This window comes from Leucoraja erinacea, chromosome 16 (genome assembly GCF_028641065.1).
Source record: "Leucoraja erinacea ecotype New England chromosome 16, Leri_hhj_1, whole genome shotgun sequence".
In the NCBI taxonomy this organism is placed as follows: domain Eukaryota; kingdom Metazoa; phylum Chordata; class Chondrichthyes; order Rajiformes; family Rajidae; genus Leucoraja; species Leucoraja erinaceus.
The window spans coordinates 37125332-37145875 of NC_073392.1; the positions used below are offsets into that span (position 1 = coordinate 37125332).

At 45.1% G+C, this 20544-nt stretch overlaps 1 protein-coding gene across 1 annotated transcript in view; it reads right to left on the bottom strand.

Moving 5' to 3' along the window:
• The window catches only part of fbln2 (fibulin 2), a 212804-nt gene that overhangs the window by 68148 nt on the left and 124112 nt on the right, over positions 1-20544 (bottom strand). Inside the window, exons 7-9 of the mRNA XM_055648332.1 lie at positions 16890-17019; positions 14682-14880; positions 3654-3860 (exon numbers count right to left, since the gene is read on the bottom strand). Of these exons, the coding sequence (XP_055504307.1) occupies positions 3654-3860; positions 14682-14880; positions 16890-17019 (536 nt within the window). The remainder of the gene's footprint in view (positions 1-3653; positions 3861-14681; positions 14881-16889; positions 17020-20544) is intronic.

Below are 20544 nucleotides of genomic sequence, written 5' to 3' on the forward strand. Positions count from 1 at the left end.
ACCTGATGGGCCGAATGGCCTAATCCTACTCCTACCTCTTATGATCTTCAGAAATAGAGTTGCCAAATTTCCTCTGCCGTTTCTCCTGAGACTTTCTAACATGACTTAGTGAAAGTATAAGGCGCAGCGGTAGAGATGCTGCTTTACCGCGCTCAAAGTGCCAGAGACCCGGGTTCGATCCTGACTACGGGTGCTGTCTGTACGGAGTTTGTAAGTTCTCCCTGTGACCGTGTGGGTTTTCACCGAGATCTCCGATGTCCTCCCACACTCCAAAGACGTACAGGTTTGTAGGTTAATTGGCTTGGTATAAATGTACAAATTGACCCAAAGTGCGTGTAGGATAGTGATAATGTGCGGGGATCGGTGTTCGGCGCTGAGGAATGGGAGGAAAGAATCCACGGCCACACAAAGCTCTGCTTGTCACAAAGACTCTGCTTGTGAAGGATGAGCTAGGCAAAGCACGACATTGCTGACTTATGCTCCATCCTTCAATTTGCTGCGTGACTCATCCCATCCGTAGGGATCAAGGAAAGAGCGTTCACGTCGCGGCCCTGTTTCCACCAGTCTTTCCACCGCCACGCACAAAAAGCACAAGAAGCAACAAGATAAGACACCAATGTGAGCAGATGCCGAGAAGTGTGTTCAGCTCTGGCTGAACAACATAAACTTGTGTGTGGATGGACTCGATGAGAAGAAGAAGCCAGTCCATAGAAACTTGGTAGCATATCATTAATGAGATCCTTTTCACACCAATCATCCAGAGTGGAACTTATCCACGGGCCCATAGTTTGCACTTTTTTTAATCAGGAAATGATGGAAATACTCAGTAGGTCATTCAGTATTTGTGGAAAGAGAAACAGAAACAATGTCATAGGACGTTGATTTTCAGAAGCACTGGTTCAAGGAATTGCAGACTGCACATACATGATTAATATATAGACACAAAATGCTGGAGTAACTGATTGTATGCCTCGTTGTCACCTTCCCCTCCGCTAACGATAAACCATTCTACAATTTCATTGATCACCGTCTCCTTTGATATCTCCTTTCCACACCTTACCCTTCCATATCTCTATGTCTCCCTCCCCACTGACTCTCGGTCTGAAGAAGGGTCTCGACCCGAAATGTCACACATTCCTTCTCTCCAAGGATGCTGCCTGTCCTGCTCAGTTGCTCCAGCATTTTATCTCTAAACCAGCATCTGTAGTTCCATGGTAGACACAAAATGCTTGAGTAACTCAGCGGGACAGGCAGCATCTCTGGAGAGAAGGAATGGGTGACGTTTCGGGTCGAGACCCTTCCTCAGTCTGATGTCAGGGGAGTGGGCGGGACAGAGATAGAATGTAGTCGGAGACAGTAATCGGCCTGTCCAACTTGGGCGATTGTTCAGGCGACTGCCGGCGACTGTCAAGTTGCCGGCAGCCGCCTGAAAAACCGGCAACTGGAACGGCGACTGTCAGAGTGTGTCTGGAACACACACACACACACACACACATCGCTTCCTTCACCAGCCCGTTATGCAGGCAGGGGACAGGGCAAGCGGGGGGAGCGCTGTCTGAGTGAAATTCACACGGTGCAAAGCCAAGGTGATACAGACACACACCGCGATGAACAGGAAGGTTGGCACTGTAATTATGATGGCTAAAGCACAGTGTACGGTAAGTCCTTTAATAAAGGGGGGGGGGGGGAGAGGAGGGGGGAGAAGGAGGGAAGAAGGAGGGACAAGGAGTGAAGGAGTGGAGACAACTTTTAAAAAGCCAGAGATACACGGCTGTGAAGCTCGGCGGACATTAACATTACCGATCGGTTATCCTTGGTTCTGAAAACTACTGCCTACATTTTTTTTCCCCCAATGAGCCAATGAAATTCACCGGTCAGCACCTGCTACAACCTACGAGAACCTTCGACCTCCTGGTGACCCGCCTACAGCACAAGATTTCTTGCTACTCTCCATGTCGGCTTCATTCTGGTCGCTGCTAATTTTTCAACGAGTTCCCAGAATACGGGAATTCCTCACGACCATGAAGGCGACTCCCCGGGAACCACCCGCGAACATGTGGCGACTACATAAGCTCCTGCAGTCGCCTAAAAAGTCACCTAAGTGGGACAGTAAGACTGTCCTTCCCACACATGATCAATATATGTTCTCATTAGCACCTTGTTGTAGAGTCCTCCCATTCGAGCATTCAGTGGAATAGTGGAGACTACAGTCATAGAGTGATACGAATGAACGAATGAATGAATGAATGAATGAATGCATGAATGAATGAATGGATGAATGGATGAATGAATGGATGAATGAATGAATGAATGAATGAATGAATGAATGAATGCATGAATGAATGAATGGATGGATGGATGAATGAATGAATGGTATTGAATGAATGAATGAATGAATACGCTATTGGCCAAGTATTCACATACAAGGAATTTGCCTTGGTGCTCCATCCGCAAGTCACTCTCCAGACCAAGTTGTGCACCCTTTCTCAGCCAAATGAAAAATACATCCACTGATAAAAGAAGCTCTCAGTTAAATGAGGTGCATGAGACAAGAACATGGCAGGTATCATACACTGGGGTGAAATGTGAGGTCATTTACTATCATGCACATAACCAACAAAAAAGCATTTTTTTCCAATTGTGAGAACTTGGGAAAAATCCATGTACAATAGACAAGAGGTGCAGAGGAGGCCATTCAGCCCTTCGAGCCAGCACTGCCATTCACTGTGATCATGGCTGTTCATCCACAATCAGTACCCCGTTCCTGCCTTCTCACCATATCCCCTGACTCTGCCATATTTAAGAGCTCTACCTCTTGAAAGCATCCAGAGAATTGGTCTCCGCTGCCTTCTGAGGCAGAGAATTCCACAGATTCACAACTCTCTGGGTGAAAATGTTTTTCCTCATCTCCGTTTTAAATGGTAAACCCCTAATTCTCAAACTGTGGCCCCAGGTTCTGGACGCCCCCAACATCGGGATCATGTTTCCTGCCTCTAGCATGTCCAATCTCTTAATAATCTTACATGTTTCAATAAGATACCCTCTCATCCTTCTACATTCCAGTGAAAACAAGCCCAGTCGCTCCATCCTTTCAACATATACAACATGGAGCATTTGTGTCCTTGTGCACATCATTGAAAATTGACTACAAGTGCATGAAACATACGTCAAAATGGTCCTCCTATCCACAGATGCTGCCTGTCCCCGCTGTGTTACTCCATCATTTTGTGTCTATCTATGGTATATTGACTGCCATTGCAAAGGGATCTGAGAACAGAAGCCAAAATATCTTACTGCAATGATATAGGGGCGAGGTGAGACTATGCCTGTACTGTACACAGTTGTGATAAAGGAGGATTGATTTCAGTGGCTTGGTTCCTGAGTGTCAGGTTTGTCTTATGGGGAGGGATTGGATGAGTAGGCGTATTTACTCTTAAGAGTTTAGAAGAACAAGAGATGATCTTATTGAAATTTACAAAACTAATTCAAGGTTCAATAGAATGGCGTTCAGGCTGAAGAAGGGTCTCGACCCGAAACATCACCCACTCCTCCAATCCACTAGTGGCTCTTCTTGTTATAAGATTTTGATTTCCAAGGCATACTCTTGAATTAGGCAAATACATGGTAATTTGAGAAGATAAGTTTGCTCTCACCTGATTTGCAGCTGCGTCCATCCGCTTGCAAGGTAAATCCAGGGAAACATGTACACTCATAGGACTCCAATGTTTTGATGCAGAAATGCTGGCACAATTGTCCAGGATACATCGTACATTCACTTAGTTCATTGTCCATGATGAAGTTAAATGCGGTCTCGGTATCTGTCAGTGAATGCGATTCCTTCTGGCTTTCTGTTTCTAAAACTGTATAAAAGGTGCATTTCAATTATTTATTCCACAAACATCATCTGGAAATGCGCAAAAACTGGCCTAAATAACACTATCGACAGATCTTCTATGAAACTCTGGGCAACATCTTGGTCAGATCAAGCTGCCACATTAGAACAGGCACCAGTTCAGCAAAGTGTGGAATGAGCTTCGAGTGGAAGTGGTGGAGGCAGGTTCGATTTTATCATTTAAAAATAAATTGGATAGGCATATGGACGGGAAAGGAATGGAGGGTTGTAGTCTGAGTGCAGGTAGATGGGACTAGGTGAGAGTAAGTATTCGGCACGGACTAGAAGGGGTGAGATGGCCTGTTTCCGTGCTGTAATTGTTATATGTTTATATGAAAGTCACCTTTATTTATGTTTATACATAAATGCATGTCAGCAGGCAGTCTGTACATATGAAAGATTCACAGGTAGCTATTATAAATGATATTTATTTAGCTAATGCTAAAAACCATGGTTTATAAATGCAACTGTGTAACCAATTTAAAAAAAACTTATGTCAGGGCGGTACGGTGGCGCAGCGGTAGAGTTGCTGCCTTGCAGCGCCAGAGACCCGGGTTCAATCCTGACTACAGCTGCTACTCTGTACGGAGTTTGTACGTTCTCCCCGTGACCTCTGTGGGTTTTCTCCGAGCTCTTCGGGTTCCTCCCACGTTCCAAAGACGTACAGGTTTGTAGCCCTGGTATAAATGTATAAATGCCTTAGTATAAATGTACAAATGTAAAATTTTCCCCAGTGTGGGCGGGGCAGTGTTAATGAGCGGGGATCGCTGGTCAGTACGGACATGGTGGGCCGAAGGGCCTGTTTCTGCGCTGTATCTCTAAACTAGACTAAACTAAACCAGCAAGTATCATGAAACGTTTCTATTTAGCACTCGATGTTAACAACGAACACTTGTTGGTGCATTTAGCTGCCATCTGAAGCATTCGCTCCTATTCACCACAATGTACTTCAGCTCAATCCTCAGGCAAAGCTGAAGTGTGACATTTTCCACTTTGTATGTCAGTTATCCAATGGTCTCAGAATATTTATAGCAATTTAATTCTACTTATTGCGACATCCATGTCTGTTTTTACTCTGGACCCATGCCACTTGCAAATGGGTAGAAAGGAATTTTAACTCTCCCCATGGCAGCGCAGAGACCCGGTCCGATCCCTACTACGGGTGCTGTCTGTATGGAGTTTGTACGTTCTCCCCGTAACCTGCGTGAGTTTCCGCCGTGATCTTTGCTTTCCCCTCACACTCAGGAAGTCCAGAGGCGGCACGCACACCCCCATCCACATTAACGGGACGGAGGTGGAACGTGTTTCTATCTTCAGGTTCCCGGGAGTCAACATCTCCGATGACCTCTCTTGGACCCACAATACCTCTACTCTGATCAAGAAGGCTCATCAGCGTCTCTTCTTCCTGCGGAGACTAAAGAAGGTCCATCTGTCTCCTCAGACCTGGTGAACTTCTACCGCCTGCACCATCGAGAGCATCCTTACCAACTGCATCACAGTATGGTATGGCAACTGCTCTGTCTCCGACCGGAAGGCATTGCAGAGGGTGGTGAAAATTGCCCAACGCATCACCGGTTCCACGCTCCCCTCCATTGAGTCTGTCCAAAGCAAGCGCTGTCTGCGGAGGGCGCTCAGCATCGCCAAGGACTGCTCTCACCCCAACCATGGACTGTTTACCCTCCTACCATCCGGGAGGCGCTACAGGTCTCTCCGTTGCCGAACCAGCAGGTCGAGGAACAGCTTCTTTCCGGCGGCTGTCACTCTACTCAACAACCTACCTCGGTGACTGCCAATCACCCCCCACCCCCCCCCCCCGGACACTTATTATTATTTATTCAAATCGTTTGCTATGTCGCTCTTCAACGGAGATGCTAAATGCATTTCGTTGTCTCTGTACTGTACACTGACAATGACAATTAAAATTGAATCTGAATCTGAAACTCCAAAGACATAACAGGTTTGTAGGTTAATCGGCTTGTTATGAATGTAAAATTTGCCTTAGTGTGTGTGGGATAGTGTTGATGTGTGGGGATCGCTGGTTGGTGTGGACTCGGTGGGCCGAAGGGCCTGTTTCCACTCTGTATCTCTAAACTGAACTAAACACAGAAACAGAAGTGGTGAACAGTGAGGACGTAACAGCTCTGTTTCCTAGTGTTGTTACTGATTTTAATTGTGGGTAAGGCACCCACAGACTCAGGCCGAGCATCACAATGGGATGTGATGACTTCAAGTCATCAACAATTGCATGTTCTCAAGGCCTGAGCTCTTTCAGATTGAAACAGGCTGGTGGAAGATGAAGGCATCGTCCCGATAGGTGAATGCATTTTCTGTATGAGTCCAAGATTGTTCCCCCAGTGTCCCAATCCACAAAAGCTCCTGTGCTTAAAACTAAGGGTCTGAAGAAGGGTCTCGACCCGAAACGTCACCTATTCCATTTCTCCAGAGATGTTGCCTGATCCGCTGAGTTACTCCAGAATTTTGTTTCTATCTTCGGTTTGAACCGGCATTTGCAGTCCCTTCCTACACTTAAAACTAACCTGATTCATTGAGACTTAAGGCAGAGATAGGAAATATCAGTAACAACAGTAGGAAATGGAGTGGTTGCATCCTCACTGTTCACCCCGTCTGTTTCCACCGAGTGTTTACTTTAGTTTAGTTTAGTTTAGAAATACAAAGTGGAAACAGAGATAGATAGATTCTTGATTAGTATGGGTGTAGAGGATTATGGGGAGAAGGCAGGAGAATGGGGTTAGGAGGGAGAGATAGATCAGCCATGATTGAATGGCGGGGTAGACTTGATGGGCCGAATGGCCTAATTCTGCTCCAATCACTTATGACCTTATGACTTCTGAAAGTTGCAATGGTTAATATCTAATGCCTGCCCCAACAACTTCCCCAGTGAAATAGTACATAGAGCAGTTAGCGCAGCGGTAGAGTTGCTGCCTTACAGCGCTCACAGCACCAGAGATCCCGGCTATGGGTGCTGTCTATACTGAGTTTGTACGTTCTCCCCGTGATCTGCGTGGGTTTTCTCTGAGATCTTCGGTTTCCTCCCACACTACAAAGACGTACAGGTTTGTAGGTTAATCGGCTAGGTGTATGTTTAAATTGGCCCTCGTTAGTAGGACAGCGTTTGTATGCGGGGATCAATGGTTCGGCACGGACTCGGTGGGCTGAAGGGCCTGTTTCCGCGCTGTATCTCTAAACTAAACTAAACAGGAACAGATCCCTCAGGCAGCCACACCTAGGTTTAGGTTTAACATTCCCATATGTATCGAGCTTCAGATAAGCTGTGATTTGCATGCCATCCAACCAGATCACATAATACTATGCATAAATATAATCAGGTCAAACTCAAGTACAATAGGTAGCGCAAAGTGAAAGATATAGAGCGCAGAATATAGTCATCATTGTAGGGCATCAGTTCAATAGACAAAGCTGATGTCCTCTAAGGGGTGGAGGTGAATCAGACCATGGCCTAGCTTCGGGAAGGACCATTCAGAAGCCTGATAACAGAGAGGAGGGAGCTGTTCCTGAGTCTGGTGGTGGTTGCTTTCAAGCTTCTGTACAGTGGGACAGCGGCAGAGTTGCTGCCTCACCGCGCCAGAGACCCGGGTTTGATCCTGACCACGGGTGCTCTCTGTACGGAGTTTGTATGTTCTCCCTGTGACCTCGTGGGTTTTCTCCGGGTCCTCCGGTTTTCTCCCTCACTCCAAAGACGTGCAGGTTTGTGGGTTAATGATCGCTAGTGCGTAAGATAGAACTAGTGTACGGGTGATTGCTGGTCGGCACAGACTCGGTGGCCTAAAGTCCCCGGCTCAGCGCGTGTGGGCCTGGGATCTTTGCGGCTTCACGGTTTGTGAATTCCCACTGGTTTAACCCACCACCGACACCATGTTTCTTCCCACTCGATATTGGGTTAAACATTAATATTGACCCCCCCCGCACCCTGTTATAGCGGACACGTGGCAATAATGGACACCACCCCCACCCCCCACCGTGGTCAATTGTTGCGAGGGTTTATTGTATTGCAAACTATCTTTATTAGCCAAAGATTGATGCAGCTTACACATCAACATTTGCAAACTGTCCTCAGAAGCTGTATCTTATCATTAATTGGCATTCCTGTTCAATACAACATATTGTTATTATTTAGGTTACATTTAACATTAAGCCATGCATGCGTCATATTTTTAAATATTTAATGAAAAGCCTTTTAAAATAATGGCACCATAAAAAGTTCATGTCTTTAACACTTGGTTCCAGATTACTGAATGAAAACTTTGTCAGAGTTTCAGTTAAAATGATTAATTTTCACGGCATCTAGGGTCTATGTATCTTTTCATCTGTACACATTTGCAACTGTCAGTTAATTTCAGCACCTTCTCAAAAGCTGCTCAACTTTATTGCATTTTATACTTTTCAGATGATGGAAAAAAAAACGTGTTCAGAATGTGCCCCTCTGTTCATTTTATATTTGCCCATACTGCCAGAATGAATGTAAACAACATTAAAGTCAATTTTCCACTGGCAACAGGAACTTGATAGAAGGCTTCTGCCAACATCCAGTAATGTCCATTTCTTTTCATTACTTTCAAACTAAAATCAGAGCCAAACTATTGTTTCCAACACGTTTTTCTTGGCATCCAAACAAGGGCCATCTGTGTTGTTAACTATGCCCCCAGTTTAATAACACAATCAAGAGGCACAATATCTCCAAATACAATTACAACCCAACTTTTTTCTTCTCATGCGGAAAAGTCAGACATTTTTATTTGTAGTTATTTTTGCAAGAAAAATCTCTTTATGAAACTCAGCTCTATTAATTTCAATAAAACATGGCTCATAATTTGTCACAAATTTAATATGTGCAATGGAAGATGAATTTCTGTTTTATTGCTTATTAATTTAAAAATATATATTTTCTGTGATGCTCCGGAATTGTCTGCCTTAGATGGTTTAGTTTAGTTTTTAGTGATACAGCACGGAAACAGGCCCTTTGGCCCACTGAGTCCGTGCCGACCAGAGATCCCCGCATACTAATGCTATCCGACACACACTAGGGACAGGGCGGCACGGTGGCGCAGAGGTAGAGTTGCTGCCTTATAGCACTTGCAGTGCCAGAGACCCGGGTTCGATCCCGTCTACGGGTGCTGTCTGTATGGAGTTTGTACGTCCTCCCCGTGACCTGCGTGGGTTTTCTCCGAGATCTTTGCTTTCCTCCCACATTCCAAAGATGTACAGGTTTGTAGGTTAATTGGCTTGGTAGAAGTGTAAAATTGCTCCTAGTGTGTGTAGGGTAGTGTTAATGTGCGGGGATTGCTGGTTGGTGCGGACTCCATGGGCCGAAGGGTCTGTTTCTGCGCTGTATCTCTAAACTAAACTGAAACAAAACATTTCCAATTATCTCGGGGCAATTAACCAACAAGCCTGTACGTCTTTGGAATGCAGTGGCTGAATCATTGGGAGCATTGACTGAGGAGTGAGGGAAGAGCGGGGAATTCAGGACAATGGAGCACTGGCACAGAAGAGGAGCAGAGGCTTGAGTACATCAGCCATGACCAGAATCAATGGCGGAGATGGCTGGAGGGGCCTGGTGACCCACTCCTGTCCCAACCTTCTGGTGACTACACCACCATGTGGAGTGAATTTACATCCTTGAGCACTGATGGAATGCATGCCAGCCAAGTTCCCTCCAGTGTAAAGCACATCCACAGAAATTGACGCTTGCTTGGCAATGTAAGTGTTGCAATTCTCACATTATCTGCAGATGAAAGCCAATTTTCTCACGAGTCACAAGCAGTTTAGTGATTATTTTCATACGCAGAAAGCTAGACTGCAGTAGAATTACCACTGGGTTCGTTCCTCTGGCTTAAAAATCATTGCGCTGGAGACTGACCCAGCCAACATATTCTGCCATGCTTCCACATTTAATTTAATGGATAGGCCAGCTTTCTGCCCAATGCCAACTTTGGACAGCCAAGGCGACTTCTCAAATTGAATTGAGGAATTTTCTGACAGGTATCAACATATAGAAACATATAAAATTCTTAAAGGATTGGACAAGCTAGTTCCAGGAAAAATGTTCCCAGTGTTGGGGGAAGTCCAGAACCAGGGGTCACAGTTTAATAATAAGGGGGAGGCTATTTAGGACTGAGATGTGGAAAAACCTTTTCACCCAGAGATGTGAATCTGTGGAATTTTCTGCCACAGAAGGCAGTGAAGGCCAATTCACTGGATGTTTTCAAGAGAGAGTTAAATTTAGCTCCTCGGGCTAAAGGAATCAAGGGATATGGGGAAAAAACAGGAACGGAGTACTGAATTTAGATTATCAGCCATGATCATATTGAATGGCGGTGCTGGCTCTAAGGGCCGAATGGCCTACTCCTGCACGTTAAAAAAAAAATCAAACTCATGGTAAGTACGTAGAATGTACGCAGCGGATATATCAGAGCTCGGGACGTCTCTTAGCGGCTCGTAGCGCTAACGGCAGGTACTCGGGAAACGTGGTAAGCTCATGAAGTTTTTTCAACAGTGTGAAAAATGTCCACGAGAGCCCCGAGTACCTACAAGTGGCTATTACCGTAATTCTCCGAGTTCGAATCAGGGGAAACTCTGGAGAACTCTCGAATTATCTTGTACAGTGGGACAGCCCTTAAACTAAACTTAATGTTTCTTTTTTTTTTCATTTCCATTTGCTCCTGGTTTAATATTTTGCTGAATGCATTCCTGGAATGTCCTGGACTTGCTGCTATAAAAAAAGACGCCGCACCAGATACTTGAAACTATATGATGCAATCTATGTTTGAGCTCAAAATCCTTTGCTCTGTTTGAGAGCTCAGGATTATGTAGGAACTGCAGATGCTGGTTTACACTGAAGGTAGACACAAAATACTGGAGCAACTCAACGGGTCAGGCAGTATCTCTGTGGAGAAGGAATGGGTGACGTTTCGGGTCGGGACCCTTCGTTAGAGTGAGAGTCTGGGGAGAGGGAAACTAGAGATATGGAAGGGTACAAAGAGAAAGTAAGGTGTGAAAAAGGACGATCAAAGCAGATGATGACCATGGGAACTTAGTTTCTGTCCTGGGCCTCCCCCATTGTCAGATTGAGACCAAACGCAAATTGGAGGAACAGCATCTCATATATATCGCTTGGGCAGCTTTCAACCCAGCGGTATGAATATTAATTTCTCCTCTGTCTCAGTCCCTCCCCACGCTAGTTCCCCGACTAGTTTCACTCTCGTCCTGATTAATTTTACAGATTGGACACCTCGTTGTCACCTTCCCCTCATCCAACAATGACTCAGGACTACCTGTTAAGAGGGAACTGCAGATGCTGGAGAATCGAAGGTTACACAAAAAAAGCATTTTTGGAGAAACTCTTCTCAGCGGGTGCAGCAGCATCTATGGAGCGAAGGGATAGGCAACATTTTTCTGACGGAAACTGAGAACCTTTCTTTCAGACTGATCGGGGCAACAGGGGGGAGAGGTGGGGAAAAAGAAAGGGAAAAGGAGGAGTAGCATATCGCACTGACCAATGGGAGGATTATTAGCAGGGGGGGCTAAGGAATGGGAGGAGACATTGAAGGACATTTCAAAATTGGGTTAGAATACTGGGCGATGTCACAGATGATACCGGGGGAAACAGGCCCTCGGCCCAAATGGAATATGAGGTGCATGTTCCCAGCTAAAATTTCCCACCTGCCTGCTTTTCATAAGATCATAAGTGTGGAGCAGGAGGAGCCATTCCCATCTGGGACAGAGAGGTCGGAGGCGGGAGGGGGAGGGGGAGTTGAAGTACCTCTGAGCCAATTTGACCCAAATCCGGGAGGTCATCTTGGTACTTGCTAACCGAGCTTAAGGTTTGGTTCAGTCCCGGCCGAAACTATCGCTTGCGTCCGCTTGCTCTAGATGTCAGCCCAGATGAAATAGCTACGGTGAGACCAAGCTTTTCCCCTTCGGGCGATCGTTTTCTGGTCCCGATTGCACCTACTCTGGGCAAGGGATTCTGTGCATCGCCCGATCTAACCTCTCATGACCTCCCGGTGGTCATATTTGATGTAACCCTTGCAAGTATATTAATTGCAAGGGTTCAAATATATACGGCCGCATATCTGTAAACCCGGTACACTCTAATAACCTGCCTGAGGGAAAATGGCCAGCCAGTCCGCCCTGTGATTCTCATGCGAGATTGGAGCCATTTACTTGGGAAGGCTTTTGGAATATTACCAAAATATTCCATTGCTTCGATAGCACTTATCTTACCCATCTAATGATGATTTGGGATCTGGGATGTAAAGAAGAGAAGAGAAAGGAGCAGAAGAAACAGCAGCAGCTTCTCCATGGAGCATTGTAGTATGCAAAGGGCTGGTTGCCATTTAGCAGTGGACAATGTGGACAAAGAAGGCCATTCAGCCCAATGAGTCCATGCTTAGTAGAGCAACCCATTGTCCCGTGTTCTCAAAGTCATGCAAATGAAGCTCTATCCAATTTTCCTTTAGGAGCATCGGTAGTTTCTGCTTCTGCTTCTCCAACATGCAGTGACTTCCAGATCATAAAATATTTTTTTCCAAACATGCCTATAATGTCTAAGATCGACGAAACATGCTGGAGTAAGTCAGCACAGCAGGCAGTGTCTCTGGAGAAAAGGAATAGGTGACATTTTGGGTTGAGGCTTCATCAGACTGAGAGTCCGAAGAAAGGGAAATGAGACGGTGATGTAGGCGGTGATGTAGGCGGTGATGTAGGCGGTGATGTAGGCGGTGATGTAGGCGGTGATGTAGAGAGATATAGAACAAATGAATGAAAGTTATGCAATAAAGTAACGGTGATAAAGGAAACAGGCCATTGGTAGCTGTGGGCTGGGTTGAAACGAGTTATACAAATAATGAAACTCACCAGGACATTAGTGAAAAAATACAACCACTTGGGTGGGGGAGGGCATAGAGAGAGGGGATGCAAAGGTTACTTGAAGTTAGAGAAATCAATACTGGGTTGTAAGCTGCCCAAGTGAAATATGAGGTGCCGTTCCTCCAATTTGTGTTTGGCCTCAATCAGACAGTGGAGGAGGCCCAGGGTAGAAAGGTCCGTGTGGGGATGGGAAGGGGAGTTAAAGTGTTTGGCAACTGGGAGTTCACGTAGGTCCAGGTGGACTGAGCGAAACGATGTCTAGTTTACGCTTAGTCTAGACGAGGTTGAAGGAGGTGCAAGTGAACCCCTGCCAAACCTGTAAAAACTGTCGGGGTTCCTGGACAGAGCCTATTATGTGTGTTGCCCACAATCTTAAATCTATTTTGGAGGCCCTTAAACCATCCAGTAATGGGGAAGTTTTCTTCTCATTTCCATCTTCGAACCTAGCTGGCATTATCTAAACTCACCGCTGCAATCCTTCACACTGGAATAGTTCTTATCAATCCGTTCTTCACCTTCCTCAGGCATCTGATATCCCAGGGCAAGATAGTTTGTGGTTTACCTATTTCACCATGGATGTTACAGTCAGGGTGCTATGGCAGATTAGAAATTGGTTTGCATAGTTCTAGTGCCACCCGCTAGTTTTGGGTAGGACGACATTTCAAGTTACCAAATTAGTGTGTAAGGTTCTCAATTAATGTTCAACCACCAGTTTTGATTTTGGTCAGTAGTTTTTACATCTCCCCGTGATCTGCGTGGGTTTTCTCCAAGATCTTCAGTTTTCTGCCACACTACAAAGGTTTGTAGGTTAATTGGCTTAGTATAAAATGTAAATTGTCCCTAGTTTAGGATAGTGTTAATGTGCGGGAATCGCTGGTCGGCGTGGACTCAGTGGGCTGGAGGGCCTGTTTTTGCGCTGTTACTTTAAACTAAAACAAAACTAACAAGAAGTAGGCAGTGGTCAGTCAAAAGCTTCGCTCAAAGTGTTTTGCAGTTTGTGACGGATAACAGTAGGATAACAGCCTCCTCCTGAACATCAAAAAAACGAAGCTGATCATGGACTTTAGGAGGACACATCATCCGAGGACGTACTCTCCATTGAGGATAAATGGGGATCCTGTGGATAGGGTAAACTGTTTTAAATATCTGTGAGGCCACATCTCTGAGGATATGACATGGTCATCACACGCCTCAGCACTGGTGAGTAAGGCAAGGCAGCGCCTTTACCACCTCAGGCAATTGAGGAAATTCAGAGTGTCTCCGAGGATCCTCCAGTGCTTCTACGCAGCGGCGGTGGAAAGCATCTTGTCCGGGAACATTACCATCTGGTTTGGGAATTGCTCTGCCAAGGACAAGAAGGCTCTGCAGAGAGTAGTGCGTTCGGCCGAACGCACTATGGGAACTTCACTCACCCGCCCTGCAGGAACTATACTACAGGAGGTGCAACTCCAGAGCAAACAAAATCATGGGAGACCCCTTCCACCCCTGCAACGGACTGTTCCAGCTGCTACGGTCAGGCAAACGCCTCCGTTGCCATGCGGTGAGAACGGAGAGGTTGAGAAGGAGTTTCTTCCCAGAGGCAATTCGGACTGTAAACGCCTATCTCACCAGGGACTAACTCTAGAGAACGTTTTTCCTTCCATTATTTATTATGAAAAAGAATATGTGTGTTATGATTGTGTTTATAATTTGTTTGGTTGTTTTGTTGTTTGTCTTTTGCACAAAAGTCCACGAGCATTGCCACTTTCATTTCACTGCACATCTCGTATGTGTATGTGACAAATAAACTTGACTTGACTTGACTTGACCTGTTCCCATCATGTGAAATTGCATATCATCATTTTTAATGATCAATCCATATATAAAAATGATGCAGTACCTTCTTCAGGAATGGAAGTGGTGTCAGGAAGTGGTCTTGGCTTGAGCCAGTGCCTCACGGGAAAATGACCCAGGTCTTCAGCCTCCTCACAGCAGCTCATAAATGCATGACTGCAGGGGAAGCCTAGGCTTGGCTTCTCTTCACACCCTCTGTACTGGTTCCAAAATATAATACCTAATGTACAGCAGTCACAACATTTCTGGAAGGGGAACCAAATTAGAGCAGATAATAACAAATCATTACAGTACAAATCCAATATTTAACAAGAAATATTTCTTTAGCATTCCCATCACGCAGATAAAATCTCCAGATTACACTAATAATACTGATTAGGACCCTGATTATAAATGATGAGATGAAATGGCAAACAAAACATGCAGGAGCAAGACCTCCGGCTCCATGACTTAAAGGAACATGATCTAGCACGGCACAGTGGCGCAGGGGTAGAGGTGCTGTCTTACAGCGCCGAAGACATGGGTTCGATCGCAACTAAGGGGGCTGTCTGTATGGAGTTTGTACGTTCTCCCCGTAACTGCGTGGTTTTCTCTGAGATCATTGGTTTTCTCCCACACACCAAAGATGTACAGGTTTGTAGTTTAATTGGCTTGGTATAATTGTAAATTGTCCCTAGTGTGTGTAGGATAGTGTTACTGTACGGGGATCACTGGTCGGTGCAGACTTGGTGGGCCAAAGGGCCTATTTCCGCACTGTATCTCTAAACTAAACTAGTAAAGATGAAACGCCTACAGTTTCCTTTCATGATTGTTTCCCATATCAGTTCCTTGGCCTGAATGTAGTGGGCAAATTTATTTGACTGGACAGTTTTGTCATCAATGGACACTTGGTTGTGACTACCATCAGCTGATTCCTGCCTGTTAGTTAACTGAGAAATGCAGTGTTTCATAGATGACCCAAAATACAATGTATATGAAACCATTTAGCACAAGGGACTTCAAAACAAAATCTGACATTATGTTATGATGGAATACATGGAATGTATGTACTAACCTAATGACTGCACACAGAGGTAGGTTTTCAAAAAGATCTACCTTTGAAAGATCTTTTACTGGAGTGAATGAACATGAAATATAAATATGGGAGAGGAAATCCCAGAAAGCAATTATTAAACTTTCTCTGGAACAAATTGCAAGCGATTCTAGCTGCTTAGCGAAACAACATTTCAGGTTTAACTCAACAGTCAGTTCAACGATCTGAGCTTTGCCAACTTTGTCCTCTGTCTCAGATTTACTTCGCTCTACATATTCCTTCCCCTTTCAGGGTGTGATGTTCAACACAGGCTTGATAACCGTATTATTTTCAATACAATTAACGATAATTATACAATACTGCCGAGTGTGCTGCTTTCCATAACATTTGAACATTTCCGCAACATGTCATTCCATAACATGGATGAAGGAAATGTGTTCCATCCCATTCCCCTGGGATAGGTCAGTCCCTAGTGATAGCACAGTACCTTGATCCAGTCCCAAACACAACCTTTCTCTTGAAGATAAGACAGAAAATGCTGGTGTAAGTGTGGCAGCGGGTCAGACAGCATCTCTGGAGAAAAGGAATAAGTGATGTTTCGGGTCGAGACCCTTCTTCAGACTGAAAGATAGAGAAGGCAGGACAAAACAGAGCCAGCAACAGATGACCTCAGGAAGGATGGAGTCCACAATGGCCCATTGTTGGCTGGGGATGATGTGCTAACGAGAGGGATACAAGAATGCAAACAGTGGAACTGGGAGAATGATTAGGTGTGGGGAGAGGGAGGTGGCGAAGAGAGAGAAGAGGGGAAAGAATGCAGGAGTTACTTGAAATTAGAGAAATTAATATTCATACCGCTGTGGTGTGAGCTGCCCAAGTGAAATATGAGATGCTGTTCCTCCAATTTGAATGTGGCCTCACTCTGACAGTGGAGGAGGCCCAGGACAGACAGTTCCATGTGGGGATGGGAGGGAGAGTTAAAATGTTTCTGCCAACCAGGAGATGAGGTAGGCCACGGCTGACCTAACATGAGTATTCAGCGAAACGATCGTCAAGCCTATGCTTGGTCTCGCCGATATATATGAGCGTACACCAGGAGCCCCGGGGATCAGATTGGAGGAGGTGCAAGTGAACTTTTCCCCCACTCAGGTTTACTTTATACAAGCAAAATAAGTCCTGAACAGACATTGCAAGGAGGGGAGCTCTCAGCACAGTACTTGCCTTGTATATGTCGGCTCCACAGACATCTTTAGGGTTTGCAAAGCAGTCTTCACTTTCTTTAGCAAAGTTCATACCCACCAAACAGCTTTGCTCCTCCAAGTACGAGATGCAACACTGTTTCCGAGCAATTCTGTTACAAAACACAGGCATGTTAAAATCAAGGCAGTGTTTATGCGAATGGAGTTAGCAAAATTATCACACCATTCAAGTCGTGGCATAAATATTCATGAGCCTTGAAATTTCAAAGGGAAGAATTTGAATTTTGCATAGATGATAAGTCATGATATTAACGTCAGCTTCAAAGCTGCAACAAGAGATTGGGAGAATCGTTAAATAGTACTGCCTAGGAAGGAACTGCAGATGTTGGTTTTAACCAAAGATAGACACTCGTCCCTTCCCATCCAAACCACCCCCTCCCCAGGTACTTTTCATTGCAACCGCAGGAGACGCAACACCTGTCCCTTTACCTCCCCCATTGACTCCATCCAAGGACCCATACAGTCTTTCCAGGTGAGGCAGAGGTTCATCTGCACCTCCTCCAACCTCATCTACTGCATCTGCTGTTCCAGGTGTCAACTTCTCTACATCGGCGAGACCAAGCGCAGGCTCAGCGATCATTTCACTGAACACCTCCACTCAGTCAGTCTTAACCAACCTGATCTCCCGGTGGCTCAGCACTTCCAACTCCCCCTCCCATTCCCAACCTGACCTTTCTGTCCTGGGCCTCCTCCATTGTCAGAGTGAGGCCCAGCGCAAAATTGGAGGACCAGAAGCTCACATTTTGCTTGGGTAGTTTACACCCCAGCCGTATGAACATTGACTTCTCTAACTTCAGATAGCCCTTGTTTTCTCTCGCCATCCCCTTCCCCTTCCCAGTTCTCCCACTAGTCTTACTGTCTCTGACTACATTCTAACTTTGTCCCGCTTCCTCCTCTGACATCAGTGTGAAGAAGGGTCTCGACCCGAAACGTCGCCCGTTCCTTCTCTGCTAGAGATGCTGCCGCACCCGGAGTTACTCCAGCATTTTGTGTCTACCTTCTAAGGAACTGCAGGTGTTAGTTTAAACCAAAGATAGGCACACAAATCTGGCGTAACTCAGTTTGACGGACTGCATCTCTGGAGAAAAGGAATAGGTGGCGTTTTGAGTCTGGACCCTTCTTCAGGCCAAAAACGTCACCTATTGATTTTCTCCTGAGTTATATAGTACTATCCAGATTAGCTGCTCCATTTCAACTCTCCCATTAAGACTTCTCCAAACTGTACTCAGAGTAATCATAAGAGGCTAGACACAAAATGCCGGAGTAACTCAGTCGGACAGGCAGCATCTCTGGATAGAAGGAATGGGTGACATTTCAGGTCGAGACCCTTCTTCAGGCCCATTCCTTCTCTCCAGAGATGCTGCCTGTCCCGCTGAGTTTCTCCAGCATTTTGTGTCTATCTTCAGTGTAAACCAACATCTGCAGTTCCTTCCTACACCAATCAGCACAGTTAGTATTCCTAACATAATGCGCATGACTGAAACAAGAAACACTAAATATCTGCACATGTGTTGCCCTAGGCAGGTTGCTATAGGTTACATATGCTGATTTGTTGAGATAAGCTCTCCGTTCTCTATTGAGAGTGCTGAACATAAGATTCTTTTGGAGCTTCAGTCACTATATTTGCAATTCAAATTGTACAAAATCTTGCTGCCGATTAATTTCCCGTCATATTTGCAACTTGAAAAGTGTTACAGTAAGTATGTAACAAAGTCATTTGCAAGTAAATATGCAACACACTTCAACGGTTCATCAGTTTAATTACTTCATTTACTACATCCTGTAAATAGATGAATTACCAATAGATAATTCACTCTAAGCATCCAATTAGGATGGTTAGATTATTACTTTGACCATTTTATTTGTGTAAGATCATATCTGTAGAGACATTTTAATATCCAACCACATCTCACGTCTAGTATTTTCTCATAGGATTAGGTTTCCATAGAAGCAAAATATGAAGCTAACAGCAGTTATCAGGCAACTGAAGCATCCAACCACAACCAGAGAGCAGTCCCGAACTACTATCTACCTCATTGGTGACCCTCGGACTATCTTTGTTTGGACTTTGCTGGCTTTACCTTGCACTAAACGTTATTCCCTTATCATGTATCTATACACTGTGAATGGCTCGATTGTAATCATGTATAGTCTTTCCACTGACTGGTTAGCACGTAACAAAAGCTTTTCACTGTAACTCGGTACATGTGTGCTGCCTGTCCCACCGAGTTACTCCAGCATCTTTGGTTTAAACCAGCACCTGCAGTTCCTTCCTTACACAGGCCCATTTTATTCTCCCCACGTTCCTCTCAACTCCCATAAGATTCCCCCATTCATTGTGAAAACAGGAGTAATTTACACCGGCCAATTAACCTGCCGACCTGCACGTATTTGGAAGACAAGAAGAAACCCGAGTACCCAGATGAAAACAAACTGTAACAGGGAGAATGTGCAAGCTCCAGCAGAAGTCAAGGTTGAACTTGGGTTGCAGGAAGTTATGAGGCAGCTGCATAACTCTCCACACACGCAGCTAATAGCACAGCTTACTCAAGTCACACAAGAAAATCATCTCATCAAAAAAAGGGTCTCGACCCGAAAAACGTCACCAATTCCTTTTCCCCAGAGGGTGCTGTCTGACCCGTTGAGTTACTCCAGCCTTTTGTGCCTATCTTCAGGAAAATCATAGCCTTTGGATTCACCTCTCCACATAAAGAGTGGTACGAATGTTGGTTTGGTTTCGTTTAATTTAGTTTAGAGATAAAGCGCAGAAACAGACCCTTCGGCCCATCGAGTGCAATCCCCACACTTTAACGCTATCCCACACACACTTGGGACAATTTTACAATTATACAATGCCAATGAACCTACAAACCTGTACGTCTTTGGAGTGTGGGAGGAAACCGAAGATCTCGGTGAAAACCTACGCTGTCACGGGGAGAACGTACAAACTCCATAGAGCCAGTACCGGTAGTCAGGATCGAACCTTGGTCTCTGACGCTGCAAGTGCTGAAAGGCAGCATCTCTACTTCTGCGCCACCATTACAGATGCAATTAAAACAGTGAAAATATATTGCTGTTTAACTGAATTGTGCCAGAATCCATGCGATTCTCCAACCCAACTCTCCATTGTGTAAATGCTACAAAGCATGCCGAATATTTGCATGATTTGTGCTCGTAATAGTTAAAGGAGAAAGACAAGTAGAATTTCTGGGGTCTTTGCAAATCAGCAGCAGTCAGAGGTTTAGTTTAGTTTAGAGATACAGCGCGGAAACAGGCCCTTTGGCCCACCGAGTCCGCACCGACCAGCGATCCCCGCACATTAACACACTTAGAGCAATTTTACATTACCGGGCCAATTAACCTACAAATCTGAGCATTAATTTGAGGAGTACCTTGCCTGAGGATTCATTTGTGCATTGTGATGAATAGGAGAGAATGCTTCAGATTGCAACAAAATGCACCATGAAGTGTTCGTTGCTAACATAAAGTGTTTAAAGAAAAGGTTTTATGATACTGCTGACTTAGTTTAGTTTAGTTCAGAGATACCGTGCTGAAACAGGCCCTTTGGCCCACCGAGTCCACACTGACCAGCGATCCCTACACATTAACACTACCCT